Source organism: Cydia splendana, chromosome 25 (assembly GCF_910591565.1).
Source record: "Cydia splendana chromosome 25, ilCydSple1.2, whole genome shotgun sequence".
Taxonomy (NCBI): domain Eukaryota; kingdom Metazoa; phylum Arthropoda; class Insecta; order Lepidoptera; family Tortricidae; genus Cydia; species Cydia splendana.
The window spans coordinates 10,882,707-10,906,482 of NC_085984.1; the positions used below are offsets into that span (position 1 = coordinate 10,882,707).

The 23,776-nt window shown below is 38.6% G+C and overlaps 2 protein-coding genes and 1 non-coding gene across 5 annotated transcripts in view; 1 reads left to right on the plus strand and 2 right to left on the minus strand.

Moving 5' to 3' along the window:
• LOC134802928 (protein daughterless) overlaps nucleotides 1–3,636 on the plus strand; it is a 182,602-nt gene extending 178,966 nt beyond the window's left edge. The window contains exon 16 of the mRNA XM_063775656.1: nucleotides 100–3,636. Coding sequence (XP_063631726.1) covers nucleotides 100–150 — 51 coding nt within the window. The 3' untranslated portion in view covers nucleotides 151–3,636. The remainder of the gene's footprint in view (nucleotides 1–99) is intronic.
• Nucleotides 3,637–4,253: 617 nt separating this feature from the next.
• The window catches only part of LOC134802931 (nucleolar GTP-binding protein 1), a 34,948-nt gene continuing 15,425 nt past the window's right edge, over nucleotides 4,254–23,776 (minus strand). For 2 of the 3 annotated variants that reach the window (XM_063775658.1, XM_063775659.1), the window contains exons 7-12: nucleotides 19,191–19,332; nucleotides 15,871–16,051; nucleotides 7,741–7,969; nucleotides 6,076–6,209; nucleotides 5,334–5,494; nucleotides 4,254–4,730 (exon numbers count right to left, since the gene is read on the minus strand). In XM_063775658.1, the coding sequence (XP_063631728.1) occupies nucleotides 4,575–4,730; nucleotides 5,334–5,494; nucleotides 6,076–6,209; nucleotides 7,741–7,969; nucleotides 15,871–16,051; nucleotides 19,191–19,332 (1,003 nt within the window). In that variant the 3' untranslated portion in view covers nucleotides 4,254–4,574. The remainder of the gene's footprint in view (nucleotides 4,731–5,333; nucleotides 5,495–6,075; nucleotides 6,210–7,740; nucleotides 7,970–15,870; nucleotides 16,052–19,190; nucleotides 19,333–23,776) is intronic. The other variant, XM_063775660.1, reaches the window with a different exon arrangement.
• LOC134803018 (small nucleolar RNA SNORA16B/SNORA16A family) lies at nucleotides 14,924–15,057 on the minus strand. Its single transcript, XR_010145930.1, has one exon. It is a non-coding gene; the product is annotated as a small nucleolar RNA SNORA16B/SNORA16A family (small nucleolar RNA).

A 23,776-nucleotide genomic window follows, 5' to 3' on the forward strand; every position in this document is an offset into this window, starting at 1 on the left:
TATCAAATTGGACTGGTTACCATGGTAACTCCAGCTTTAACCGGTTAACCCCGGGTTAGTAGGATGGTGCAAGTGGCCCTAACTCTATTTTTTTTTCAGGGCATGGGCCAGCTCCCCGGCCAGCCCCCCTCCGGCCCCCCGCCGCAATAGCGACGCCCCCCCGCGCCCCCGTGTCGCGCGCCCGACCTACACACACTGTCACACCTATAACTGCCCACTTTAGACCTTACTGTCTTAACATTAAGGTTCACTGATGGTCAGCAAGTGCTACCGCATAGCCGAGGCTTGAACTCCAGGGGGTACCGCGAACCACTTTCGACGTGTTGTCTCCCTGTCACACTTATGTACGAATTTACAAGTGCGACAGAGAGGCAACACGTCGAATGTAGTTCGCGGTAGCCCCGCAGGCGAGGCATTGTCGCCCGTCTTGTTTGGTGCGGCTTTGGAATGCACTTTAAAAAGCGTATAACTAAAGTATTAAGACTTAGTCCTTGCTAAGTCAGGCGTAAAAATGTTCAGTGCCGAAAACGCACATGTGCGTTCGCATTTAAAAGTGTACTGTGGATAAGAAATTCTTGCCCCCGAAGCGCAGTTTTCATTACACTACCTGAATATCAAATAGAATTAAACATAAAAGAAAGAAATCGCGAAGAAGATTATACTGGATGTCATTTTATTTGTTAGACACCGGGCACCCTAAAATGCCATCTAGTGTATTGTTTCTTATATAAATTTTTACTGATTATATTAGAAGTGCATTTCGAAGTTTTTCAAATAGGACGAGTTACAAATAATATATTGTTTTGAAGTTTGAGGTAGCCAACGAAGCTATTTAAATGTAGTTAGTGACAACGATAACCTATAGCCATATATCATTGTCACGGTAAACTTAATTTAAATAGATTATTGAACACTAATGTGTTTTGCTAAGGGACTGTGTTAGTATCTCGTGCTATGATTATGATTTAAGCCTTGAAGGCATAGGGGTGGACCCTAAATATTGGCCGGATCAGAGCATCATTCGAGTGCTAAATGCTAATGTATAGGCTTGCCCTCGCTCGACGACTATGTGTGTATTTATAATTTATTTACGTTCAAATCATAGATTGGAAGGGTCCGCGGTCAATTATATGTAAATATGACTTTAGGTTTTTTTCAGTTGAAATATTTGTTTGAAATTGGGTGTTTAATGCCATGGACGCATACGTGTCGTTAAGTCTTTGCTAGAGTATTACTATATCGGGTATAGAAATGTGTTGAAATATTAAAGACCAAGTCGGTTTTGCGTAAAAATGTTTCTGCAAGAAACTTTTGTGGTAAATCAGAATTTGATGTTTTGATTGATAAAAACCTTTACAAGAAGCGGGCTTAACGTGTTTACATATTTTTGATGGCTGACCGTTACGAAATATTTGTGAATGAATATTATTGACTATTGACATGTTTAAATTTTGAATATTTAGAAAATTCCGAATAAATATGATCAAATACGTTAATTAGACTTTGAAATATGTTTTATTTATTTTGTGTTTTTGTTGTATTTTTTTGTAAATTATAAAGTGTTGTTATTAAATCATATGGCACTTTAGCAAATTGTATTTAAGTATATTTAAAATCTAGAAATTATAAAGATACACACATAGTTGCCTTAATATTTTTTGATAAAAACGGTTTTTATTTTTTTACCCAGTGACGAGTTACTAAAGTCATTTTAAAAGTTCTGTACTTAAATATTGGGTTAAATTGGACTGTTGTCAAAAAAGTAATCGTCTTTATTTTGTATACCTGTATTACCTGTACAATTTTTATGTTTGTTTTTGTACTTTTTGTGTATGGCTAGTTCAAAACTTATTACAGATGAATTTGTATTTATTATATCGGAGAAAAATAGAAAGCATGTTTTTATTTGTATTTTTTTTCTACAAGTTCATCTGTATTAGGTTTTTATGTTTGTTTTGTCAGTGACTTGGTACTCTCATATATAATTGGTACAATAAGAAGGCCAAATGATGCATATGTCCCAAAGAAAGTAGCGGCATTTACCTCGGACTATACTAAGTGTAAAAAGGATAGTTTTCTAAAACACACATCCCCAGAAACGAGATTAAAAATGTCTTCACCCCAAAGACAGCAGAATTGTACATTACTAGCCTAGCGTATGTATAGGTATATATAGCGTAATTGATAGGATATACGGAAAAAAGATATTTTTAATTACGATTTTAAAGTTCTTTTTTGCTGCCATAAGCGTAGTATAAGCGGAGTCCCGAGTACATTTTTCAGACGACGCCTATAATACTCATTTTTGTTTTTGTAAATGCGTGTTCTAGGCCCTCCCCCCTTTAGTTATTCGCCACTGCTCTCACCAAAAATCGCTTGACAATAAAACACTCGAAAATGTACTCGGGATTCTCGACGTGATTTTTATTATTGTAAGTCACGTTTGATGATTTCTGAGCATGCTGGATCGAGCATGTTGCATAGGCCGCTAACTTAAGATCGTACTTAGTTGAGGACTCCAGTGATTTATGGAGCTCTACGGATTTCGTAGTTATTTTTTTTTAGTTTTTATTCGGTAGCTATCGGAGACGAGGCAACTAAACGAAATTGTTGTAAGTTACCCTTTTATTGTAATAAAAAGAGTTATATATCATACTATTGCATTTACCATTAACTAAAAGATACGTTAGAATTTATTGTGGACATTAAGCGTTCTATTTCAAAAATAAACTAATAGAACATGATACATATAAATATTACCACAATTAATTCTAGCTTAAACTGTTATTGTAAAAATATAATTGAATGTAATAATCAAATTATATGACGAATTATTATTTTGTTATTTGATCTCACGTGAATTCAATGTATTAATTAAAAAAAAAATCTCATTGCCAGTGACGACACGTTGTCGTGAATTACTTATACAGTGGAAAATATTACGAATTTAAATTTATTATAGTATTATATTTGTTTGTGTAAGGTATATAACTCTTATTTATTAGTGTCCCAAAGTATTTCGGTATCCCCGGTGAATGCATAATGTAAATACATCGCTCAATATCGGCCATACTTTATTTACATTCGCTATTGGCTGGTCTTCATTTAAGCATAATAAATTATTATTAATTATTTTCTACCGTATCATGACGATCTTTATAAGTTCACCTCTTCGTAATACCCAACGAGTATTGTGTGACAATTATAATTTGTACTGGTATAGTAATTATATTATGTGTAAAGTATATAATTAATAGTTGTTCCACACGTTAGATGTTACGAAGAGGTATATTTCGTTCTAAAATGTATTATATAGATGTAAGGTCTTTTGACTGCGTTATATGAAGACATCCCGCGATTTTCGCTTGCGTCGAGTTCAAATAACTTAGTTTTAGCTTAGTTCACCCTTTTAGTTTAGTTTAGTTGACTTTATCTTCCAATTAGATTATGTTTAAGTTTCTTTTTGACTTGTTTGTGGCTCAGAAGGCACTACACATCGTCCTGGAGACGCTCGTTTCCGACTCATGAAGCATTTGATCTGTTCCAATCAAATGCATAGTTTAAAATATAACAAAAGGTCTAATTATAAAAATGAATAATTATAATTAAATATAAATGTGCCATTCATTTTGCTAATTTTGTGTTTTATTTTAATTAAACCCGATAACTGTCAAAATCCTTGACATCAGTCAGCGGCCGGCAAGCGCCAGGCCCGGCTTTATTTCACCGTACGGTGCATGTTAACTTACAAAAAATAAACTTGTGTTTTGTATTAGTCGTAAGTCTTAGAAAAATTGTATGTAAAAATGAAAAAAATCGTGTCCTAGAACAGAAAAGTACAACTTTGATCTCTCCTAACAGGGAAGAAAAGTGCCACTTTGATCTCTCCTAGTGGGGAAGAAAAAGCCCTTTTTCGAATAGGTGATGTAAAAAGGTTTATTATCGCTTGTCAACACCTCGCTTGCCGGCGCACAAGTACTTGGGCATCTTGGTGCCGATTTAGCGGTCTGCCTCGCGCTTGAGACCCATCTTTTTCGAATTTATTTATTTATTTAAACTTTATTGCACAATAGAAATCATATTCCTTTATTCATAAAATTTCATACATGTCAAAAGAATGATTAATATTTATATAATTAGGTTTTCTTTTAACAGGTATTTGTGCTGGGGGACAAAATAGGCTAAAATGAAAAAGACATATTTTGTACAACTTTTTATTGCATAAATTATCACTTACTCTTGAATACTCGTAGTAACATAACAGATAGTGGCGGAGCATAGTATTCAATACAATTAAAAAATATTCTACTATAAAGGAAAACTCCTACTGTCTGTCTTTAGGCTTTACGCATCTTGCTAACAAACACATTTTAAAATTCGACATAATAGGTGAACGCACATGTGTCGTCATTGACATTTAGGTATAATAATGCCTTTGTTCCCCTTTCTATGTTATGGTATAATTGAAAATGAACCTTAAACAGATGACATAATAGGTCATAAAAACATAATATTTTTCCGTACGATTTCTATACAACTCAAAATAAACCCTAAAATGAATGGATAAAAGTACATTATCGCCTGTCGGTCTTGCCAGCACCTCGCTTGCCGGAGAACAAGTGTTTGGGCATCTTGGTGCCGATGAAGCGGTCGGCCTCGCCCTTGAGGCCCATCTTCTTCGTCTTCTTCGCGATGGCCACGTGGGCCATGTTCTTCGCGCGTTTCGCCATCTGGAGAAGAATGGTGTAAGTATGGTAACGGATATTTGAATCTTTTTTGTACATAACAATATAAATGACAAATTCGTATATAGTAAGAAATAAATGAAATGCAAAAGAAATTAGAGTTAGACTAAGAAAAGTCTGCAGCGACTTTGATAGCCCACGCAGTGCAAGTGTTATTTATAGATATATATACATAGAAGTTCCACGTTTAAAATAACACTTACATTGCGTCGGCTATCAAAATCATTGCAGATTTTTCTTGGTCTAACTCTATAGTGTTTTTGATTTTTGACATTAATTATAATGACAAAGACAAGATCAACATATTGCATATTTTTATTTGTTGGCAGAAGACAAATCAAATTTAGAAAGAGTTGTCAAGTCAAAGAAGAGTTTCCGTTTTTGACCCATCCAAAATGTCTAAGGTCGGAAGGTCATTATCGATTGGTACAAAACTTGCAAGACTAAATTTTACTTTTATACATTCATATGTATAAAAGTAAAATTTAGACTTGCAAGTTTTGTATTTTGTGAACGCATACGTGTCGTTATTGGCGCTAGACTAAATTCCCACTGAATAATAAAGTTGTAAAGTCTGGCATCCCTCACCTGCGTGTCCTTGACTCCCTGCTCGTCGCGGGCGGGCCGGGACACGGAGCGCGAGCGAGACACGTCGACTCGTGCTCTCTTTGTCGCGGGCGCCGAGAGCGAGCGGGACCGAGAGCGGGTGCGGGTAAAGTGCGCCTCTTTCGTCTCGGACATGTCCACGCCTGCAAGTACACGGGTTATTCATATTGGGAATACAAGTATACAGGTTACTTATACATTCTTCTGTAAAAACACAATTGATAGTATATGTAGCGTTGTCACAGAATAAATATTAGTACTCCCGTACGGAAATTACACTTCCTACAAAACCGAAATTTGACAGCGATTCAGGAACGAATCATCACGACCTTTTCTAATGTAATCCCTTTCAGCGATTTAGGGTAATTAAGTTTGCGCGCTGCCAACGGTCAAGCAACGCCACAAACTATACAATAATATTTGTTTAAGTCATTATATTATTTTATCTGTGGTTGTAACACAAAACAACATCGAATGTAGCCGAGAGCCTCACTGGTGTTATGTTGTCTTTTTATGTCGAATTTATTTTGCAATAAAAAAAAACTTTCACCGCAGTGTGACGGCATTCAACCTCCCGGCCTTGAAGAACCAACCCTCGATCGATAGAGGGTAGATTATAAGATTTCACTTCGTGGCCTGTCGCGACTGATTAAATGCAATACCAAAATGGGCGTGTTTTTTGTGTAGCTTCTCACATTCTCTCAACTAGGAAGAAATAACGTACCCAGTTTCTCCATCTCGTCTCTGAGCTTGGTGGTGGATCTGTCCCGTTGCCTCGCGCGGGTGTTCCGCGGCATGACGGGCTTCGTGCTCTGCTTGGTGATGCGGGACTCATCTTTGAGAATCGCCTTCTTGTTACTGTAACAAACGAAATGTCGTTAAAAAACAACTAAGTTCACAAAACCGTCTCAACATACTAACATATATTTTTGCAAAATTTGTTTTCACCTGCCTTACACATTTTACCGAAGCTTGTAAGGGTGGTATTCCATCTGTGAATCCATCTTTGTCCAATTTCATAGCGAGTGAGACGCAATGAGATTGGACAAAGACATTGCCAAGTGGAATACCCCCCTAACATAACCTAATAGCCCTTTCGTATCCTGAACTCCGGGACTGGATCGTATTGGCCATGTATTCGGCCTCATTAGTCATAAGAGTCACACTTAAGAGTTTTATCATATCGTGAATACAAACAAGTCTAATAGATTTGGACGCGAGTGACTAAAAGAAAAACTGTAACATGAGCGTTGCCGACTATTCTTTTAGTACCGTCACAGAATAAATAATAGTACTACCGCACAGAAAGGAAACTTCCTACAAAACCGAAGTCTGACAGCGATTCAGGGTCGAATCATGCTGTCCCTTTCTTATATGTGGCACTATCCCTTTCAGCTATTTAGGGTTGTCAAAATTCAAGCCATTATCTTATCTGTGGTCGTGCACGCAAAGGGATGTCAAGTTGTGTAAACCCTAATAATTGTTCGGAGCAATGCTGAGCCGAACGGAGCCGAGTTTGCCCGAAGGGAGGAGTTTCGCACCCCTGGTACCGTTGTTTACATTAATTTGGCAATTTCTATTAAATCTCACTTTAGATCTGTATGTGTATGGACATGTGTTCCGCCTCCTTAGTCGTGAGAAACACTAAAGAGTTTAATCAAATAGATGATGAAGACAAGTAAGTATGATAGAATCAACCGTGACTTCCTACATGACGTTCATGTGATACTTTTTGTTGATTATTGTTTAATAGTTATTTGTTTCACTCGGGGGCAAAGTTATTGTTTAACCGCTCGTGCTAATATTGATACCCAAGCAAGCGAGAGATTCCAAAATTGAACCACGAGCCCAGCGAGTGGTTCGAAAAATGGAATCTTGAGCGTTACGATTACGAGGGTTTCTATACACGAGGGTTAAACAAAATTTGCCCCCGAATGAAACACAAATTTTTCACCACACTAATCTGAAGCAAATATTAAATGTAATAAATCAAACCAAATCAAATTCAAATGAATGTTATTAAATATTTATCATCCAAAATCATCATTTAAAAGTCAATTCTACCAGCAAACATAAGAAAACAACTCAAAATTTGCATTTGATTACTTTGCCTCACATGTGAATTACTGATAGCAAAGTGCATATTTGCTATCCGTTTTTGAAGTGCAAAGTAAGCCTTTCCGAGCTGGTGTGGTAAAAAAAATAGTTTTCATTGAAAACTCACCAGATTTGTCTATATCTGTATGCACATATATTCGGCCTCCGCAGTCGTGACAGACACACTTCGTCTTATACCATATTAAAGACGATGGTAGTAAATAACCACACGGCTTGGCAGCATCGATCGCCAGTGAAACATGAAATAAAAACATTTTTATAGAAAACTCACCGGATTTGAATAGCTAATTGCTTGATTTCCTTCATAGTTTCATCTAACTCTATCTTGGGCACGGCGTACATGCCGCCCTCCTCCCTCAGCGCCTCCTCTCGCTCTAGCTCCGCGAGTTTGTCGAAGATGTCGGGGTCGATGTAGTCGGCGATGTTGTGGCCCTCCCACATCTCCGGGATCGGGTCGTGGCGCTCCTCTTCCGCGATCTCTGTGTAGTTCTTCTGTAAGTCTGGAAATAGGAATAAAATAAGTTTATGGCAAAAATTTAATTTTTGGTACAAGCTTTTATCGCTGACTGTACTTTTCTTACGACAGACAACTAATACTCATCGAGACAATTCTAAAAACCCCTAACACAATTAGGTTGCGTTGTTTCATCACAGAGTTCCTATGGCCACCTCCTGTCTCCATCATCAGATCAGCTCTATGGTACCATAATATTGCATCGTCATCCGATTTATACATGCATGCAAAATTTCAGCTCAATCGGAAACCGGGAAGTGGATCAAATTTAACTTGCAAGATTTGATTACAGACCAACAGACAGACAACGGTCAGGTGAAACTAAATAAAAGCTTGTAATAGGGTATTTTCCTACTAGTCAAATCAGTTACTATTTGCTAATATGGAATTTATATGAAACATTACATCGTGACGTCACGGTCAACTCACCTACTTTTTATATTTCTATCTGATTTATTAAATAGAACTTGTGTTTAAAAATAACTCCTATCTGTATTTTTCTAATAATTATATGGTGCTTTATTTCATACATGGTGTAAAATAATTTGTTTTAAATACAGTATAATACCCTATTAACGTTAGATTAGGGTTCTCTTTTATTTCATGGCTCTAAACTGGTTTAAGATATATATCTTGAGAACGTGAAAGGTTTAAGAACTTTAACTTAATGTCTGTAAAGTGTCATTCTATGAAACTTGCTATAGTTGAATTATCGAGAAGATGGAATTGCATTTGTAGTGGTTGTATGCTATTGAAAAGTGGTTGAAAACATTGTAAACATTTTCTAAAGTGAACGTTATTAAGTGCAGAACTCAAAATGTAGCAGTTAAAATAATACAGAGCAACGTAAATAATGACGGTAGCTCAGGAGACTTTTACAAATAAGTGACAAAGGAACTCAAATACATAACCAAGTGCATTGTGATTCATCATAACTAGCGAACTATAAAATAAATAAAGTGCATTAACTATTTAGTGAAGTGTTACAGAACTTTAAAACGAAAACAATAAAATTGCACTAAAAAAAAAAAAATACAGTATCTACCGTAGTCGCTAATTAATTTCAGCGCCATCTAGCGGGCACCACCAGTGATATTAACAAGCTTCGAGCGCTACACAGCTATATTGAACCATCAGATTAATCACTGCATCCTCACGTAGTATCGCTACTCACCACTAGAGGGCGTGAATTTCAAAACCAACATGGATCAACTCATTAAATCCATTAACGAGCTGGGCGAGCAACTAAAACAGATTGACACAAAACTCTGCTCAAAAATAGACTCTCTCGATAATAAGGTGTCTGCATATAAGCAAGAGCTCGAAGAAATTAAACAAACCCAAGATGCCCAAGAAATGAGATTGGACCAGCTGGAACGAGATGTTAGAGTCCGAAATCTTGTCTTCTTTGGTATTGAAGAGACAGAAAGGTCCTATTTTGACCTAGAAGATGTGGTTTTAAAAATAATAAATGAGGACTTGAAGGTGGAATGCTGCAAAAACGACATACAACACATCAGGCGGCTGGGGAAAAAAGGCGAGAAACCTAGACCGATAATAATTGGTTTCACGACTCTAGGAAAGAAAATTAATATCCTTAAGAATAAATCAAAGCTTCAAGGATCCAGGTGTTACATTAAGGAAGATTTCCCTGCTAAAGTATTAAAAGAACGAAAGGCGCTACAGGAAGACTTAAAGAAAGAGTTGGATAAGGGTAACAAAGCTATAATTAAATATAATAAACTAATAATTATACCCGAAAAAAATACTCCGAGTAACAAAAAGTCACCTGCTGGAACAAGTAATACTAAGAAGCGATCGCTAGATACATCTCCGTCCTCCGTAAACAAGAACCTAAACCGCCAGGTGTTAAAGAAAAATAAACCGAGTACAGATAACCGAAATATAAAACAATACCTAACATTCCAAAGGCCAGAGTCGCCAAAAACCGGAGGAGACACAGACAATGATGACAACATATAGCAATCAGAGCCTCCTCCATTATACGATAAAAGCACATTTTACAAAAAGAAACCAATCAACCGATGTTCCCCAACACGGCCGGTCACCGCGGGGACAAACGACCGCAACCCTCCACTCCAACCCTTATACATCTGCACCTACAACGCACGATCTCTATTATCTAACGAACGACTGCTAGAGTTCAAAGAAGCAATTTCAAAAATAAAATTTGACATAATTGGACTCTCCGAGATACGCAGAACAGGCTATGAAATTCTAGAAGACAAAGAACACATCCTGTGCTATTACGGAGAAACCAAAGGACTGCATGGCGTAGGATTTATATTGAAAAAACAATTAAAACCAAATATAGAAAGCTTCATTGCAATTTCGGAACGAGTATGCATATTAAATTTAAAGTTTGATAGTATTAACATCTCGATAATACAAGTATATGCGCCCACCAGCACTGCATGCGAAAATGATTCTGATGCTTTTTACGATCAGCTACAAGGAGCTTTTGAAAAATGCTACAAAAATGTGATCGTAATGGGCGATTTCAACGCTCGCATTGGACAAAAGCTGCCTGAGGAAAGTAGAGCTTTTGGAGCATTCTGCTACGGAACGCGTAACACAAGAGGCGAGAAGCTTATACAATTTGCGCTTCAAAATAATCTATCTGTTATTAACAGCATATTTAAAAAGAACACTAAAAACATGTGGACGTGGATATCACCAAAAGGCACAAAAAGCCAACTAGACTACATTATGTCCAACACAAGAAATAACTTCACAAACATAGAGATTATAAATAAGCTTAATTTTCCCAGTGACCATCGCCTAGTAAGAAGCACTTTCCAGATCGTAAAATCAAAGAAATGTAGAGCAAAATATAGCCTCCAAAATACAAACCTAAAAACACTAGAAGATGAAAAACGGTTCCAGCAAAACCTGAAACACAATTTGGAAAATAGTACCTTATCAACTTGTCAACATGTAGAGTTATATTATTCTGCATTGAAGAAAGGCATCACGGACTCTATGGGCTCTAAAAATAAAATAAACAATAAACCTAGAACTATACTTTCTGAAAACACAAGACTGCTACTAAAAAGAAGATCAGAACTGCAACACAAAAAACCGCGATCTAAGGAAGAGAAACAAGAACTAGGAAACCTATATAAAAATATACACAAAATTATAAAGAAAGAATACGAATCCCATAGACAGCATATAATAGAGCAACACCTAACCACCACGGGAAGCCTGATAAAAGGATACAAGGAGCTTAACCTCACGAAAAAATGGATACCTTGTGTGAAAGAAAATGCGTCGGATAAAGAAACATTTTCCAGGTCTAAAATCTTAGATATTGCTACGAATTTTTATAAAAAATTATATTCTAGGAGAAAGAGTGCATGCCAGTATGAAACTGAAAATACTGAAATCACGACATCTCCACCCGCCTCACCACCACTTCAAAGATTCACGGACAACGAGATTTTGAAGAAAATTAAAACTTTAAAGAAAGGAAAAAGTTGCGGCCCCGACAGTATTTCTAACGAAATAATCATAACCGGAAGTGACATATTAGTACCCTATTTAACTAAGCTTTTTAACAAAATACTGGACTCTAGACAGATACCCAATGAATGGGCGAAATCAGATATCATTTTATTGTACAAAAAGGGTGATCCTGGAAACATTGCAAACTACCGGCCTATAAGCCTACAACCATGCCTCTTCAAACTTTTTGCCTCATGCTTAGAACGACGCATCTCTAAAATCACTGAAAAACACCAACCAATAGAACAGGCCGGATTCAGAAAATCTTTCTCAACAATGGACCACATACACGTACTGGATCAAATAATTGAAAAATATGTAGAAAAACGACATCCACTATACTTAGCCTTCATTGACTACGCTAAAGCTTTCGACACTATTTCTCACGCTAGTATATGGAAAGCTTTATACGAATGTGAATTGCCGTCAGAAACAATCGAACTCATTCAAGATATCTACAACAAGAGCGTTAGTCGAGTGAGATTGGACAAAACTGGTGCCGAAATACATATTCGAAGAGGTGTAAGACAGGGGGACCCCCTCTCTCCTACATTATTTATTACAGTTTTACAACATATTATGAAGAAACTCGATTGGTCAAAAAAAGGCATAAACATAAAAGGAAAATACTTAAGCAACTTACGCTTCGCTGACGACCTAGTCCTTTTCTCAGAGACAGCATCACAATTGGAAGAGATGATAAACGAACTTGACTGTATTAGCCGTGATATTGGTTTGGAATTAAATATCGACAAAACGAAAATCATGTCCAATAAAGCTCATAGACCTATTTTCGTCGAAAACAAACAGATAGAGTATGTAGAGCAATATATATACTTAGGTAAACAACTGTCTCTATCAAAGTCTAGACACCGTGACGAATTAGAAAGACGTATTACAATGACGTGGAATAAATTCTGGAGCCACAAGGAAGTCCTAAAGTCTAACATACCCTTAAGACTAAAAAAGAAAATTCTGGACTCATGTCTCCTACCTTGTCTTTCCTACGCAAGCCAAACATGGATATTTAATGCATATACGAAAAGAAAAATTACAACTTGTCAAAGAGCCATGGAGCGGAGTATCATGAACCTAAAACTTATAGACAAACAACGTCATACGGCTATAAGGGAAAAGACTAAAGTCATCGACGCTCTATCACATTGTAAGAAACTAAAATGGAAGTGGGCTGGCCACGTAGCACGAATGAACAACGAAAGATGGACTAAGAGAGTCACTACTTGGGCGGGACCTCCCGGTAAAAGAAAGTCAGGCCACCCACTGGGAAGATGGACGGAAGACCTAAAGAAGTTTGCCAGCGACGACTGGGTAACAATAGCCCAAGACAGGGAAATGTGGAGTAAAATGGAGGAGGCCTTTACTCGTCAAGAGGTCCTTAATAATAAAAACTAAATTATTGATCAGAATTCAATTTAAATTTGCACGACATTAGTTTGATAATATTTAATTTAATTTAATAATGTATTACTATTTAATTTAATAATGAAATATGTATACTTTTTTTTTGTTAAGGAATTAAATGGCTTAAATAAAAAAAAAAAAAAAAAAAAAAAATTAATGATTGGCCCTCTATTGTCGAAAACTTTTGCAAAATTGTTCTATTTGCAGACGACACATCTTTAATTTTTAAAGTGAATATAAATACAATTGATTACGATAGCATCAATGATATTCTTTCGAAAGTTTTAAACTGGTTTACAAAGAACAACCTGCTACTTAATCCCCAAAAAACCAAGTGTATGCGATTCACATTACCTAATGTTAAGCTTGACAACAACATAAATGTTCATTTGAATGGAGACCGCTTGGAGTTAGTAGATAAAACCATCTTTTTAGGTTTAACTTTGGACACTAATTTGCAGTGGAGTCCTCACATATCGTCACTAGCTAACAAATTAAGTTCTGCAGCTTTTGCAGTTAGGAAAATAAGGCAGTTGACTGACGTAGAGACGGCACGTTTAGTATATTTCAGCCAATTTCATAGTTTAATGGCATATGGAATTTTACTGTGGGGTAAGGCAGCAGATATACAAACAATATTTGTTCTACAAAAAAGAGCCATCCGGTCTATTTACAAGATGGGGTCTCGAGAATCATTAAGAGATCGATTTAAAGAAATAAATATCTTAACAGCAGCATCTCAATATATTTACGAGTGTATTGTTTATGCTCTAAAGCACATAGATTCGTTTAAGAAAATGAGTAGTTCTAGACATAAGCATAAAATTGCAATGCACAAGTTTCGTGTGCGTAAAATATATAAATCTTTTTTGGGGCAATGTATATTATTCTATAACAAATTGCCCAAAGAGGTGCTTAATTTGCCAATGCTCACTTTAAAAAAATATTTAAAAACCTCCTTAATGAAAAAAGGATACTACAGTGTCGAAGAGTACCTTAACGATAAAACTGCTTGGCCTAAATTGAACCAAAATAAGAACGACTGCATGAGGCTTAGTAATTAATTATTTTTATAGAAATTAGATCTTTAAATAACTGTTTAATGTTATGTACCTAAACTTCTTCTCTTGTTTGTTTTGGAAATTATTGAAAATTGTTATTATATGTTAGATTTTTTTTGATTATTGCGCTTATAATTTTGTTTTTGACGATGCAAAATGCTGATTCAGCCATTATACAACTAGGTAGGTATAATTTATAATTTGTATATATTTTGATGTTGCATGAAATTAAATTATTGTAAATACACAATGACATAACTACCATTAGGTAATCGCACTTTTGCATGTTTTAATTTTTAGTTTATTATTAAGTAGGTACTTTCCTTTCATAATTTCCAAATTGTAATGTATTTATTCTTATTTGCGATTTTCTTGACATTCCTTTTAATTAAATTTATTGTAACTGTGCATGTTTAACATAAAATGTAGACATTGACGATGCAAAAGCGATCCAACAGATCCTACTTGAATAAACTGATTTTTATCTTTATCTTATCTTTATAATACTACTACATATGCAATTCCACGCTCTCGATGATTCAACATAACTATGTAAACAAAAGTCACTAGTAAATTCATCATCCAGAGAAAATTACAATATGGCGGTTTGTTTACATAGTTAGCAAGTTCCATAGAATGGCACCTTAGAGTTAGATCAAGTGAAGTCTGCAACGATTTTGATAGCACACGCAGTGCAAGTGTTATTTAATCACAATGTCATAGAAGTTTGACGTTTGACTTAACACTTGCACTGCGTGTGCTATCAAAATCGTTGCAGACTTACCTTGGTCTAACTCTAAGTATCTCAGCAACAGAATTATTTTATACCTATATTTACAAAAAAAATCTATAAAACTATGTCTTACGCCAATAAAAACACTGAAAATTTAATCTGCTCAATGCCTTAACATCAATTTTACTAAATAATAATGTGTATTTGACATGGGTAATGCACGATCTCATATTGGTGATGTGTCGTGCGACCATATGTCAAACTATACTGTAGGCCGCGCTTTGACTGACACCAAACATGGAATTTGGTTCAGCTTCGATCGGGCCAAATAATTCTATCCGAGAATCAAAAATATAATAAGCTCATAATTCTCATGATATTCTAGTAAAAATGTGCAATTTTTTATAACAGAATGTTCGAAAACCAACGTTAAAAGGCGGATCCTTTTTGGTCAGGGGGATCACATGGTCAAATGGATCCCCCCCTGGAGTATCTAGGCCTATCAAGTTGATGTCATTGAGTATTACTACATATTAAACATGGTGTTTAAACTTTTATTCTGTTATTTAAGTACAAATTTGGTAATTAAACGTGATTTGGTAATAAATTTGTCAGTTAAACTGTAAATTTAATAGGTATGTGTAATAATAAAAACAAAAAACAACAGCCATGTCCCACTGCTGGGCACAGGCCTCCTCTCATGCGCGAGAGGGCTTGGGCGTCCCCACGCTAGCCCAATGCGGATAGGCTACATTCCTACTAGTCAAATCAGCTTCTTTTTTAGAACTGTCAAAACGATTTTTTAGTATGGAATTTATATGAAAACAAATATAGTGACGTCACGGTAAACTCACCTACTTTTTATATTTCAATCCGATTTATTAAATACAAATTGTGTTTAAAAGTAGCTGCTATCTATGTTTTTCTAATAATTATCTGGTGCTTTATTTCGTGCACGGTTTGAAATAATTTATTTTAAGTACAGGAAACATCCCTATTGGGGACTTCACATACACCTTTGAGTAGTAGTAGGTATGTTTATCAGGTTTAAATGTTTGGGTTTCAATCTCAGGTTGCCAAAGCGGACCCCGGGTCTCTTCTGAATGCAACAAGGAATTTTAAGACTTAAAATGAAGATCTTACCCAGAACATAGTCGTCTCCCTCCTCCAACTCTATCTCTCTCTCCAGTTTCCTCTTTCTTGCCTCTCTGTCGGCCACCTGCTGTTTCTTGGCAAGAACCGAAGGGGGGATGACGGGGGGGCGCGCCTTGCCATCGCGAGGGGCGGGCGTGGCCACGTGCAGGCGGTTCAGGATGCCGTCCACCTGCGGGGACAAACATTATCAATAACAACCATACACAAATAAATAATAAAACTATTGATTATATCGCATATATTGAATTCATCCCGACGTTCAATAGTTTAGTAGTAGTGTAGTAGTTTCAATAGTTTTATGTCATGAGGAACTATCGCGGTAACCGAAGACAATATTAAATAAATAATAGTACATTGAGCAACGAGAGGAGAAGGGAAATATTGCAAACGAGGGTCTATAGATTCACGACAGCCACAAGCTGAAGAATTAAAGACTCGGGATTGCAATATTCTTACCCGCAGAATTACACACAATTGTGACGAAGTAACTAAATTTTAAGCGAAATAATTATTAAATACCTACAGTGACATTACAGACATATGTTTTTCATAGTCATATTTTATTCTTTTCGTATATAAGGGTGGTATTCCACCTGTCCAATTATTTTGTCCAATGTCATTGCGTCTCACTCTCTCATTAAGCAAAATGTGAGACGCAAATACACATTGGACCAAAAAATTGGACAGATGAAATACGACCGTAAGTCACTTCACAACTAATAATTTTGGCCACCCGAAGTATTTCGCCCAACGGCGCCCAATTTGCTTATGACGGTTCTGCCTGAGTATGAAGTTTTGATATACCTTCTTAGTGCGCATCTTCTCAGTGACCCTGTGTCCCAGCAGCCGCTCACAGGCCTCTATCTTGACCTCCTGAACCCCCTCGTCTATGACCGTGGAGGTCCGCATGACCCTTGTACCCTAAGAGTATGTTACCTTCTTAGTGCGCATCTTCTCAGTGACCCTGTGTCCCAGCAGTCGCTCACAAGCCTTTATCTTGACCTCCTGGACCCCCTCGTCTATGACCGTGGAGGTCCGCATGACCCTTGCACCCTAAGAGTATGTTACCTTCTTAGTGCGCATTTTCTCAGTGACCCTGTGTCCCAACAGCCGCTCGCAAGCCTCTATCTTGACTCCTGGACACCCTCGCCTGTGGCCGTGGAGGTCCGCATGACCCTTGCACCCTAAGAGTATGTTACCTTCTTAGTGCGCATTTTCTCAGTGACCCTGTGTCCCAGCAGTCGCTCACAAGCCTCTATCTTGACCTCCTGGACACCCTCGTCTGTGGCCGTGGAGGTCCGCATGACCCTTGCACCCTAAGAGTATGTTACCTTCTTAGTGCGCATTTTCTCAGTGACCCTGTGTCCCAGCAGTCGCTCACAAGCCTCTATCTTGACCTCCTGGACACCCTCGTCTGTGGCCGTGGAGGTCCGCATGACCCTTGCACCCTAAGAGTATGTTACCTTCTTAGTGCGCATTTTCTCAGTGACCCTGTGTCCCAACAGCCGCTCGCAAGCCTCTATCTTGACTCCTGGACACCCTCGCCTGTGGCCGTGGAGGTCCGCATGACCCTTGCACCCTAAGAGTATGTTACCTTCTTAGTGCGCATTTTCTCAGTGACCCTGTGTCCCAGCAGTCGCTCACAAGCCTCTATCTTGACCTCCTGGACACCCTCGTCTGTGGCCGTGGAGGTCCGCATGACCCTTGCACCCTAAGAGTACGTTACCTTCTTAGTGCGCATTTTCTCAGTGACCCTGTGTCCCAGCAGTCGCTCACAAGCCTCTATCTTGACCTCCTGGACACCCTCGCCTGTGGCCGTGGAGGTCCGCATGACCCTTGCACCCTAAGAGTATGTTACCTTCTTAGTGCGCATTTTCTCAGTGACCCTGTGTCCCAGCAGCCGCTCACAGGCCTCTATCTTGACCTCCTGAACCCCCTCGTCTATGACCGTGGAGGTCCGCATGACCCTTGTACCCTAAGAGTATGTTACCTTCTTAGTGCGCATCTTCTCAGTGACCCTGTGTCCCAGCAGTCGCTCACAAGCCTTTATCTTGACCTCCTGGACCCCCTCGTCTATGACCGTGGAGGTCCGCATGACCCTTGCACCCTAAGAGTATGTTACCTTCTTAGTGCGCATTTTCTCAGTGACCCTGTGTCCCAACAGCCGCTCGCAAGCCTCTATCTTGACTCCTGGACACCCTCGCCTGTGGCCGTGGAGGTCCGCATGACCCTTGCACCCTAAGAGTATGTTACCTTCTTAGTGCGCATTTTCTCAGTGACCCTGTGTCCCAGCAGTCGCTCACAAGCCTCTATCTTGACCTCCTGGACACCCTCGTCTGTGGCCGTGGAGGTCCGCATGACCCTTGCACCCTAAGAGTACGTTACCTTCTTAGTGCGCATTTTCTCAGTGACCCTGTGTCCCAGCAGTCGCTCACAAGCCTCTATCTTGACCTCCTGGACACCCTCGCCTGTGGCCGTGGAGGTCCGCATGACCCTTGCACCCTAAGAGTATGTTACCTTCTTAGTGCGCATTTTCTCAGTGACCCTGTGTCCCAGCAGCCCCTCACAGGCCTCTATCTTGACCTCCTGAACCCCCTCGTCTATGACCGTGGAGGTCCGCATGACCCTTGTACCCTAAGAGTATGTTACCTTCTTAGTGCGCATCTTCTCAGTGACCCTGTGTCCCAGCAGTCGCTCACAAGCCTTTATCTTGACCTCCTGGACCCCCTCGTCTATGACCGTGGAGGTCCGCATGACCCTTGCACCCTAAGAGTATGTTACCTTCTTAGTGCGCATTTTCTCAGTGACCCTGTGTCCCAACAGCCGCTCGCAAGCCTCTATCTTGACTCCTGGACACCCTCGCCTGTGGCCGTGGAGGTCCGCATGACCCTTGCACCCTAAGAGTATGTTACCTTCTTAGTGCGCATTTTCTCAGTGACCCTGTGTCCCAGCAGTCGCTCACAAGCCTCTATCTTGACCTCCTGGACACCCTCGTCTGTGGCCGTGGAGGTCCGCATGACCCTTGCACCCTAAGAGTATGTTACCTTCTTAGTGCGCATTTTCTCAGTGACCCTGTGTCCCAGCAGTCGCTCACAAGCCTCTATCTTGACCTCCTGGACTCCCTCGTCTGTGGCCGTGGAGGTCCGCATGACCCTTGCACCCTAAGAGTATGTTACCTTCTTAGTGCGCATTTTCTCAGTGACCCTGTGTCCCAGCAGTCGCTCACAAGCCTCTATCTTGACCTCCTGGACTCCCTCGTCTGTGGCCGTGGAGGTCCGCATGACCCTTGCACCCTAAGAGTATGTTACCTTCTTAGTGCGCATTTTCTCAGTGACCCTGTGTCCCAGCAGCCGCTCGCAGGCCTCGATCTTGACCTCCTGGACCCCCTCGTCTGTGACCGTGGAGGTCCGCATCACGGGGACCGTAGAGAGCTCGGAGTTAGAGTCGGCACTGGAGAAACAATTATTCATACTATCAAGTGTCAATTCCTTCATGAGGATTCTAATTCTTTATTTGTTTACCTTTTTAGGGTTCCGTACCTAAAGGGTAAAAACGGGACCTTATTACTAAGACTCAACTGTCCGTCTGCCTGTCTGTCCGTCCGTCTGTCTGTCACCAGGCTGTATCTCATGAACCGTGATAGCTAGGCAGTTGAAATTTTCACAGATGATGTATTTCTGTTGCCGCTATAACAACAAATACAAAAACCGGGCAAGTGCGGGTCGGACTCGCGCACGAAGGCTTCCGTACCATAATGCAAAAAACGCCAAAAAAAACGGTCACCTATCCAAGTACCACAGTACACTAAGAACAGTAGTGAATCTAAGGCCGCTCGGCAAGTTATTTGCCTACTCTTGCGATGGCGCTTAGGGTTGTCACTTTTATTTTTAGTTAAATATTATTTGCGTATTATGAGTAGCACTACGTTTCTATTTATTATAATATAATGAAATGTTCTATCAATTCATAAATGAAGTATAAATAAAACGCTTTTTAAATATTAACATTAGGAAATGGCAGTTATTAAAAAAATTATAAATTCGATACAGAAAAATATTCCTCCGGTTTCTGCATGTTCGGAACGCTTTATTGTTAGCGGTTAAAGTAAATTCTCATCCTTACGTATAACTTTAATAGTAAAAAGGTTTTAGGGAAGCATGGGCAAGTAGGTATTATGAAGAATGACAAGTCCGGGTTTGAGGAGTCGTTATTGAGACACTATATTTTTTTTCTACTGTACGACTGTAATTTTTGAATTAAGATTTCTTATACCAAACTGCAAATGGGTATTTTTAATGTACGGGCTCCCAACTCAACTATAATATTCATTTCGATACAGTTTAGTCAACTATAATGAAAATGACCAATCACAGCTCGCCGCGGTCAAGAGGACGAAACAAAACCATAGCTCAAATTAATTATTTATTTTAGGTTGTATAGTAGAAACAATTGGTTCATAAATCAGAAACGCGCATGTGACACCCTTAATATAGCAACATCCATAGACTACGAAAACCACTTAGTGTTGCTTGTTAGTCTCCATAGGCTACGGTGGCCAACATCGAGAAAACAACTGTCTAAAAATTGAATTTAGCGCGGAGCAAGTACCAGGGCCTCATGAGTTACGAGAAGGTGTCGTTGACCAGCCCGCCGGGTCGCGGCGGCCAAGCTCCAATTTCACCACGGTGACAGGTGCGACAATTGTAAAACATCACTGTTGCTGACGTCACAGGCATCCATGGGCTACGGTTACCGCTTACCATCGGGCGGGCCGTATTCCTGTTTGCCACCATCATTGTTTTATTAAAAAAAACTTTATTATATCGAAAAAAACTGATATTTCTTTTGCTAAGTTTATGACAATTGTCACAAGAAACACTACAATTGTCACGAAATTCCGACATATAACTCATTACCTGTCAAGAATTACCTACAATTCTTCTAAATCTTGACAATTGTCAGAAACTTCGCAAAAGAAATATCTGTTTTTTTCCGATATAATAAAGTTTTTTTAAATAATACAATGATGGTGGCAAACAGGAATACGGGCCGCCCGATGGTAAGTAGTAACCGTAGCCCATGGATGCCTGTGACGTCAGCAACAGTGATTTTACAATTGTCGCACCTGTCACCGTGGTGAAATTGGGGCCAGGGCGCGTACCAGTATTAGGGCGGGTTGCACCGTGCCCATTTGATGTGCTGATCATGGCTAAAGATGGCGCTAACGAACGCTAACTGCATATTTGGGTTGCACCACGCCTAACGTCTGTTAAAAAGTTACGCTGCCCTTAACCGGTCGTAGACCACTGGTTAACGATTTTACCGCCTGATAAAAATGGCGGCACTTTATTGAATTTGTCCGTATTTCATGAATTTATATTTGATTTTTCAATAATTTTAGGAAATATGTTATTTTAATTATTAAAAAATGTTAATAACAATAAAATGTGGAGTTTGTAAACGCAAAAACGTGTGACAGTTGACATGAATGGCTCTAAAAGTCATTATAATTGGGAGACGATCCGTCTTTCATAAATACATTAATTTATTTATAGGTTAAAAGAAATGTGCGTGTTTTAAGTTTAAATTGCGTGCAAAATGACTCAAAGTTGGAGTTAAGACCAGATTGACGTTATCACAGGTTAACAAATACGTCCCATCAGATGAAACTCGACGGCATATATAGTAACAGCACCAGTCATGGGACATTTAAGAGGAAATTTGGAGTATTTATGATATTTCCCTTGTACATGTAAATGGTCTTCCGCTTAGCGTGTTAAAAGATGAAAGTCCTATCCGCCTTTCATGTTTTAGTCGTGTTGTATCAAAGATACTGCAATCAGGGGCGTATTTACCCTAGGGCCATCCGGGCCATGGCCCGGGGCGCCAATCCGCCAGGGGCGGCATATGGGCCGAATGGCGCCCCTGGCGAATTGCATTTTGTTTTTCTTCCTTGACTTCTGGGGCGGCCAAACGTATTGGCCCGGGGCGCGAAATCTCAAAATACGCCCCTGACTGCAATGAGTTTCCACATAATTAACAAATTAAAACTATGCTTTTTTTCTCCAGTCATGGACACCAAAGCTCCAGTAATGGGCCCCCGGTAATGGACGTGGATCCAGTAATGGGCCCCCTATAATGGACATTGCTCTATCAGTATAAAATTTTGAAATGGGGAATAAGTTATGGCAAAAAAATCAATTTTTGATATAAGCTTTTATCGCTGAATGTATTTTTCTTTCCACAGCCAATTATTATTGTATTAGACCCATTGAGACAATTCTAATATACCTAAACACAATTAGTTAGGGTTTATTGCGATAAAGTTCCCATGGCCACCTCCTGTCTCCATCATCAGATCAAGTCCATGTTATCATAATATTGCATTATCATCCGATTTGCATACTTAATTACGTACTTACACAAAATTTCAACTGAATCGGAAATCGAAAAGTGGGTCAAATTCAGCTACCAAGATTTGACCCACACTAACTAACAAGGCAAGTTAAATAAAAGTTTGAAAAAACGATATTAATTTATCCTAAGTCCGAGAATACCTCCTGGTTGACATATTTCGTAACTACATTTTACTTCTGTATTGTTTAAAACATGAAATTATGGCATGGCAAGCATCATTATGTCAATTGTCCCATCATAGGAGGTATGCAGTTTTACAGCTCCTATAATGGGATTGGGCCAAATACCACTATTTTTTTACATCTGTGGAGTCACAACATAGTGTGTTGTATACCTTATCTCATGGTAAGTGCAATTAACAAAACACATTCTAGTTTTCATCAAGTATTAATTAATTAAAATTTAATAAATTAACTCACCTCTCTTAGCGAAGTTGTTAAGAATTTTTAGTGATATTTTTTTTCAGTGGCACGACAACTTTTGGGTTGACGCACATTTCTTAAAAAATAACCGAATTTAATAAAAATTCAAACATAATCAGCTCTAGGACTCTTATTTATGATAAAAATATATCCAGTGTTTATAAACTACTTTTATATACTTATTTTAGAGGAATTGTGTTTTTTTGTCCCATTACTGGTTCCGTGTCCATTATAGGGTATACTACTATAATGTCGGCACTACTAACTTGTCGCCAGGATGGTCATTAAAACCAATTAAAGGCTTCTGATTATTGGAATCAAGATAAAAATGATAAATCCTTTGGACAAATCCACCACGGACGAACTATGATATTCGAAAACAGCGAGATGGCACCTATAGCCATCTACAAGTCTGCCTCTGAAAATCGTAACCCGCTATAGAAGTGAACTATGTTTAGAACTATAAACGTACATAAAACAAATTGCGAAATATAAAATCAAGTATTTTGTGAAGTATGGCAAGTGAAGTTTTGTGAAGTGTGGAATGTATTAGGACAATTCCAGACTAGTTGGCATAACTAATAGGTTATAATCAAGTGACAAAAATGTGTAATGCAAAAGTGATTATAATACTTCAACTCCTACTTATATACTTGGGTTTTATTTGCTTTTACAACATAATCTTATTCATAACCCTAACAACAACTTTCCAAGTAGGCATTAAACTAAAATAATATTATTTTTGGAGCTATCTATATTTGAATTGCAATTACAACTACAAGTGCAATTTGTGTTGCTTCTAATAGGATCCCGCACCCATTATCAACATAGTATGGCAAAGCATCCTTTAGCACAGCGGTCGGCAACCTTTTAGCAGCCAAGGGCCACATAGTAGTTAACTAACTAAGTTTAACTTTTATATTGTATTTGTTAACAAAGTAGTCGCGGGCCGCACTTTGTTAATATTTATGTCTTTATCAGACATTGACGTTTGTCAATATTACATACAAAATAGCCATGGAGGCTCGTGGGCCGCAAGTTGCTTTAGCATAAAA